This window comes from Apostichopus japonicus, chromosome 19 (genome assembly GCF_037975245.1).
Source record: "Apostichopus japonicus isolate 1M-3 chromosome 19, ASM3797524v1, whole genome shotgun sequence".
Taxonomy (NCBI): Eukaryota; Metazoa; Echinodermata; class Holothuroidea; order Aspidochirotida; family Stichopodidae; genus Apostichopus; species Apostichopus japonicus.
The window spans coordinates 29,845,373-29,852,262 of NC_092579.1; the positions used below are offsets into that span (position 1 = coordinate 29,845,373).

At 36.9% G+C, this 6,890-nt stretch overlaps 2 protein-coding genes across 2 annotated transcripts in view; one reads left to right on the forward strand and one right to left on the reverse strand.

Moving 5' to 3' along the window:
• Window positions 1-293, reverse strand: part of LOC139960073 (VPS35 endosomal protein-sorting factor-like) — a 192,502-nt gene extending 192,209 nt beyond the window's left edge. The window contains exon 1 of the mRNA XM_071958126.1: window positions 237-293. Within this exon, the coding sequence (XP_071814227.1) occupies window positions 237-253 (17 nt within the window). The 5' untranslated portion in view covers window positions 254-293. The remainder of the gene's footprint in view (window positions 1-236) is intronic.
• Window positions 294-435: 142 nt separating this feature from the next.
• Window positions 436-6,650, forward strand: LOC139960080 (NAD-dependent protein deacetylase sirtuin-7-like). Its single transcript, XM_071958144.1, has 10 exons — window positions 436-1,088; window positions 1,807-1,944; window positions 2,266-2,370; window positions 2,600-2,670; window positions 2,894-2,966; window positions 3,192-3,290; window positions 3,790-4,026; window positions 4,693-4,773; window positions 5,298-5,404; window positions 5,680-6,650. Exons 1-10 carry the CDS (start codon window positions 975-977, stop codon window positions 5,954-5,956), a joined length of 1,302 nt encoding a protein of 433 aa, XP_071814245.1. The 5' UTR covers window positions 436-974; the 3' UTR covers window positions 5,957-6,650.
• Window positions 6,651-6,890: the final 240 nt, after the last annotated feature.

Consider the following 6,890-nt stretch of genomic DNA (forward strand, 5'->3'; position numbering starts at 1 on the left):
TGTAAGGTAAGGAAGGGTCTATAAAAGATTGGCACGGCCCACCGCCCACCGCCGATTCGCAGATCAATGAAAACACAACGTTTCGATTTCGCTATATGACGACCTTATCAGCTGCTAATTCACTAAGAGATGCATCACGAAGTTGAAAATAATCAACTGGCTACTTTTCTTAAAAATTCGAAAAAGAAATGCAGCGAAATCGCCAAGTTAAAAACGTAAACAAACTTTTCACTCACCAACTGTACGTCGCCATCTTGTGATCCTTGCCAAGTAACTTTAATAGCTTTTCTTTTTTATTTATTAAGTTTTCGAAAGAAAAAGAGAACAGTATTTTTATCCTCTTAACATAAACTAAAATATTTTTTCGATAAAATCAATTTTTATAAGGTATATAATCCTCTTTAATTGTGTTATTTTTGGATCCCTCGAATTTATCTTGAACTGTAAGTTTTAGTAAGGCTAAGTTGATGGAATTCCATGTGAAAGACTTCCGTATCGTGCAGACGGCAGCGAAAAACAGACTTTCGGCGATATATACTGATTCTAAATACTGTTTGTAAACAAATGTGTGCGGTAGCTTGAAGAACGCAGATTGGTTCGCACAGTCTTGGCATTCTTTAATGCTATTATCAGATTCTACAGACACGGTTTAAATTTTGTTTTATTGCCGACTACCATAAGCCTTAGTGGAATTACTCAGAGAGTTTATAATATAAGTTCGAAACGTAGGCCTGTACTATAGCTTGTGAGAAAATAACGCGGTGTGAGGCTGTACCACAGTGCTAAGTTACTGCTTGTACTGTAGGTAGGCCTAGGCCTTACACTTACAGTTGTACTGCACTAACTATTGTATAGCACAGTGCTTTTGGACAGAAATGACTAACTTTGGCCTAAGTAGACTATCACTGACAGAGTGTAGTGCAAGTGCACAAATAAGAAACAGATCGCAGTAAAAGCAGACTTCATACAACTTTATGGAGGAACCCTCAGAAACTCGTAAGCGACCAAGTAGAAATTGTATTTCTCTGGTACGAAAACTCGGACACACCGTGTCATTGAAACATGAGAAAAAGGAGAAAGAAAAAAAGGTATGTAGCATATAGGGTTGACTTGTCCTTCCCAGAAAATAGCAAATTGATAGTGGCTTAAAAAGCATCCCTCATTTTTTTTTTTATAAGGCCTACACATATCAAGTACTAGTCTTGGCGAAGTCGTTTATAATACTCTTTTTCTCGCGTGCAACTGTACATGCCTCAGAGTCCGTTTCTGCCTACCATGAATGTTCTTGCCCAGTGTATTTTACATGCCCGAGGATCTTCCACAGCAATTAGCGACCGTCTGGCAGTGTACAAACCAATATAAGGCCAAGTGATTGCTCACTGCTTGGGGCAGGGCTTGAATACACATTTGTGGGGAGGTGGGCCCAATTGGCAAACCTGATTGGCTTCTTCGCTTTTCCGAAGCAAATCTTCCAAAATCAAAGGAAAACATAGGAGAAATGTGCAAGACCCTAGTATCAATGGAAAGCATTGCCGCAGGCTTTCTTTGGGCAGTACAGCAAATAGATATGGGAAAATAGCTTTGTGAAAAAGAAAGGTACACGGCTGTTTATACTAGGATCTTAACAAAACTAATCAAGCTGTTCAAGTTGAGACCACATGATACACCTTTCAATTATGACATATGAGAATAGTTTACCCCAGACTTGCTATCCTTCATACTAATCATGATTTCTTACTATGTTTTTGTAACCTGCATGTATAGCATCTGCTTATATAAAAGCATATTTTACTTCACATTAAACAGATAAAACAGATTTTAAAGAAGCCAGAGTGTCAAAGAACAGAAGAAGATGTAAAGATTCTGAAAGAGTTGGATAACATTGTACAAGAGTTGCATAAGAGAGCAAGACAGAGGGACAGGCAAAAAGCTCACCTAGAGGAGGTAAATGTCATTAACATTTGCTACCATAGAGTGTTTATCGGCCTCTTAGCCTCAATAATGTCAAATCTTTCAACTTACACACTTGTTCATCTTATATGACTTTCACAGTTTTCCATGTTAAGCAGCTACTGTAGGCCTTTTTTTGATAAAGCAGTATCGCATTTTTATAAGTGAGTTTCAATCAAGATAGATGGATTTGTTGTATACCAACTAATGAAAACTATGCCTGTACTACCAAAATAAAACATAAATATTCAATTTTGCCTGTATACACCAGCTTTGTTTGGACATTCACAACACCAAGTTTTATATTTTCTTTAGACAGAAGACGTACCTGAAGTTTTGGAATCTAAAGTAAAATTGCTTGCTGACTTGTTAAAAGACTCTGACCATGCTATCCTGTACACTGGAGCTGGTGTCAGCACAGTAAGTTATTACCCATTATTGATCTACATGCACACTCAGTTGTCAAGCCTGTCTGTGCTCTTCAATATCGAAGGCAAAGGTCAAATATTAGTCACCATTTCACAGAATCTGAATTGCAATTTGAAATTAACATGTTGCAGGTTTAATAATGAAGGTCAAACAGAAGAGAGGAATGACCAGTTGAAAATTTAAGAGATTTTCTTCAACTGTTTTACATTTTTTTTTTCAGGCAGCTTCCATACCGGACTACAGAGGCCCTAATGGTGTGTGGACCCTACTGCAGAAAGGCAAAGAAGTAAAGTGAGTTATTTTGATAATTTGCCAGTCATTTCATAAAAAAAAAAGGATGCAGGTATTGGAGGGTCCCAATAATGGGGGTATGATGAGGTTTTCATAAAAAATGTGACAATTTTTGAAGGAATTTTAGGTTTAATTTTCCTTGGTTATGTGACAAACATAAATTCATAGGCTAGATCTGTTAACAAGTTTACACTTTTTTTTTTTTTTTTTTTTCCTTCCTCAGACCTACCCCAATCGTTGATGCCTGTCCTACAACAGCTCATATGGGAATCTTCAAGTTATACCAGGAAGGTCTGGTAAGGTCTCTATTTCACTCATAAAATATACAATTTGTGCAAAATGATTGATAAGTGTTTTATAGGGAGCTTTGTTTACCAGACTCAGATGCAACCCAACTATTTTTGCTCTCTAAATCTATACCATAGTACTTAATTAACAGCATTCCTTCAAGGTCTGTCTTCTAAACAAAGTAGACTGTAATGTGTAGAACCTCTTCCTCTGCATTCTCTTTCAATTTTCAGGTCAAACATGTCGTTTCCCAAAACTGTGACGGCCTTCACTTACGTAGCGGCCTACCTCAAGAATCACTTTCAGAAATTCATGGCAATATGTTCATAGAGGTGAGTCATTGTTGTTTGTTGGTTTCGTTGGTTTATTTCAATTAATTGTTTTTGTTTTGTTCATGCAGGGTGAAGATGGTGAGTCTTGACGATAAACTGTTACAAAAAACATAAAGAAAATTATCTCATTTTGCTCCGACATTATGATGTGATAGATTTAATTTACTTTTGGTAATTTAAACTTTGTTATGATAATTTCTTCCAAATTCTTGTAGAAGGTAGGCATGTATATTAAGGCCATGTTCCTATATAAAGGGACACCCCCACCCCTTAGACGCCCTCCCCCCAGGACGTGGGTCACACTACTGCACAATTCGGCCTGGCACACAAATATTCCTGAGCACATCCCTAGTACACAGTAGTACCTTTTTTTAAGCTTGTAGCATTATTTCTCCAACAGAATATTTTCACCTGATTATTGATTTGACTTCTATAGTACACTAAGCCTTTTTGAGCTATAAAAACCTTTCAGCCTTGTAAAATTTCCGTTTTTAATCAGGTTTGCAAGAATTGTACTAGAGAGAGGCAGTACATCCGCACTTTTGACGTTACAGAGAATACCTCCTTCCATAGACATCGCACCTCTCGGAAATGCCACAGGTGTCGCTCAAACTTAGAAGATACCATCGTGCATTTCGGGGAGAAAAGTTCTGTCAAATTTCCCCTGAATTGGGAAGGTGCCGTAGAGAATGTGGAAGCAGCTGGTCTTATCATATGTCTTGGTTCAAGTTTAAAGGTCAGTGAACATTATTAATGGTTTCAGGGGCAGCAGAGCTTGGGGTACAGCTGGTACACCCTCCCCCTCCCCCCTCCCTCCCACTTTGTGGAAAACCACAAATCAGTGCTCCATTTCAATAATTAGAAGTGTCCTTTTTTCATGTTTTATGTAATTCAATTTGATTATGTAAAAACTTTTGTTATTGGAAAAAGGATTCTTTGTGCAGAAATAGAAAAATAAAAGTTGAAAAGTGCCCTGTTATTAAAAGAAAAATAAATGGAAATTAAGAAGTGCCTGTTTTGTTGGAAAACATTCAAATAATGGAACGTGGGTTAAAATGTTGCAACTTTGATCCTTTTAGTCAAACTGCATAAATGAAGGCAGTCCATATCATTCTGTTAGATGGATTTGGAGGTGTGAAAATTGCCACTTCCTAGAGCACAATTTCAAAACAACCAACCACTAAAAGAAAATTGATATATAAAACAGTAAAGGGCTCAAGCAATATCTGGACAAGTGTGATTGTTTAGTTGATTCCAATATTTCTTATTAATATTTTCTCAAGTAAGGAGAATGTATTTCTTAAGCCAAACATTCCTTCATAAGTCAGCAATGACAACCATCCTGTTTCGTAGCATTAGTTTGTTGACCCCCGTCAGTTGTATTCTCCTCTCTTCTGACCAGGTATTACGTAAGTACACCTGTTTATGGAGAACTCACCAACCTCCGCAGAGAAGACCAAAGCTATGTATTGTGAATTTGCAGGTAATTTCTGTTCTTTTAGACTGTAGGACAGCATGCTATATCGTTCCCTCTTCTCAAGCATTCCTTTCATCATTTCGGTTAAACGTTAATGACTCGGTATGAGGGTAAGAAGTGGAAATGAGAAGAAAGTAGTCACTAAGTTGAAAAAAAGGAAATTGGATGCATTTAATTTAGTTGTTTAAATTCCCTGCATTCAATACAAAAGTATTATTATCTATCACAAATGCTCCTAGTTTTGCTTTCAGTTACGAAACTGCATTTTATGACTTAAGTTAGCTGGTTTCAAGGATACATAAGTATAGAAACTATAATAACTCCTGGTCTATAGGGTGAGTGATGTATAGATACTTCTGTAGGTACACTTGTGAATAGTGGGTACTTTAGGAAGTGTTCATTGCTATTCATTTTCAGCTGTGTTAATAATCCAATTGTATCAAACATCCTGGGATAAATTTCCTCCCCTGCTCAATACAGTAGCACCATCTGGTATGTTACATTCTTACCACCCCCTTTCTTCCTTGCAGTGGACTCCTAAAGATTCCCAGGCCTATCTCAAGATTAACGGGAGATGCGACGAGGTCGTACAACGTCTGTGCTGTGAACTCTGCCTCGAGATTCCAGAATACAAACAGTAAGATTCTTCCATGGGATTTTACAAATATAATTTCAAAAATAGATGAATAAAAGTAAGAAAAATCTTTATAAACTGAAAGTGTCTGCATTGAATCAGCTTTACCTTAGTTTGATACCTTTAATGTTCTATGGAGATACAAAATGACAGTCTTGAATATGAAACAAAACCCTAAATGCTTCCCATTTCAAAATATTCTTGTTCTGCATAGTTTTTTTTTTTTCATTTCTTATTCTTTTTTTTTTCTTATTCTTTTTTCTTTCTATTTATTTCAGATCATGCGATCCTTTGTTCTCTCTTACAACACGTCTTAGAAAGAGGGAGATGTCATCATTCTCAACCAAGGAGTTACGTTCGGTTCCATCTCCCTGTGAGACACCATTAAAATCATGTGCAGACTCTGAGCTGGAATTGAAGAAAGAAGAACAAGATGGAGAAGCAGAGGCAGAAATAGACAAAGATCATGAAAATCCTCCTCAGCCGGGCTGGTTCGGCAAAGGTTTAAGAAAACGGAAACTTTCTCAGAGTCGGAGAAGATCATCCAAGAGTTAATACTACCCGTAAACTTCAAGAAATGATCGCTGGTAGATATATCTCTCGAGAGTTGAAGCCCTCCTGGAACTTGGCTCAGAGATCGGTAGTGTAGCCCACGCAGTCATCTTCTAAGAATACACTTCATTTTAAACATGGAAGAAAAAAAAGTATTGATTAACACATGTTGCATACGTCTCCTTGTAACTGTTAATCTGTCAACCAGTCTTTCTTGGGTTTAGATATGACACGGACTACAATTGCTGTGGAAGAGAATTGTGTCAGCTATCTCACTTTCAGTGATAATGGAGTAAATTCTGACTGTGATCTGCTGCAAACTAAGTACCTCAGGTTAGGAAGTCTAAGCTAGGTCAAAGACCACATTTAGATAGGATCGTTTTGCTGGAACTAGTCTTTTTGCAGACCTGCAGATTTCACTTGACCGTTCCGCACTGTTCAGTTTGCCATTTCAGGTTTGTTTGTGTTTGTTTTCAAAATTATACAATGGTTTAATTATGGTAGTACAGGCCCACAATTAGAACCAAAGAGAGGGTTTGCCAGGATTTTTGAATATAAGCTTTTTTTAAGTTTTTCCTCCATGGGTTCAATATTTTCTAATGTTTATACAATTATAGAACGATCATTTTCAGTGAAACTGACATTTACATTCATCTCTAAGATTCACGATTTGAATAGTTGTAAACAACATACTCTAACCTTTTTTTTTTTTTTTTTTTTTTTTTTTTATAAATGATGGATCATGCAGTGGTTATCCAAAACTTAAAAGAGTAAAGAATCTTTGGGTAGGATTGGATATTCCAACTAGTGACTCTATGGTTACTAATCCAACATTTACCAACTGAGCTAGGCAGTTTCGTAGTTGGTGACCATCCCTATTGTTATTCCTTTGCAATTTTTCAAAAATTGTTCATAACTTTACTATCATTTTCTTGAT

Excerpts from the sequence above, each read along its gene's own strand:
- LOC139960080 (XM_071958144.1), top strand. The coding sequence starts at position 975 with ATGGAGGAACCCTCAGAAACTCGTAAGCGACCAAGTAGAAATTGTATT. Across the intron at positions 1,945-2,265 it reads AAAAAGCTCACCTAGAGGAG|ACAGAAGACGTACCTGAAGT; the intron begins GTAAATGTCATT and ends TATTTTCTTTAG. Across the intron at positions 4,774-5,297 it reads TATGTATTGTGAATTTGCAG|TGGACTCCTAAAGATTCCCA; the intron begins GTAATTTCTGTT and ends TCTTCCTTGCAG.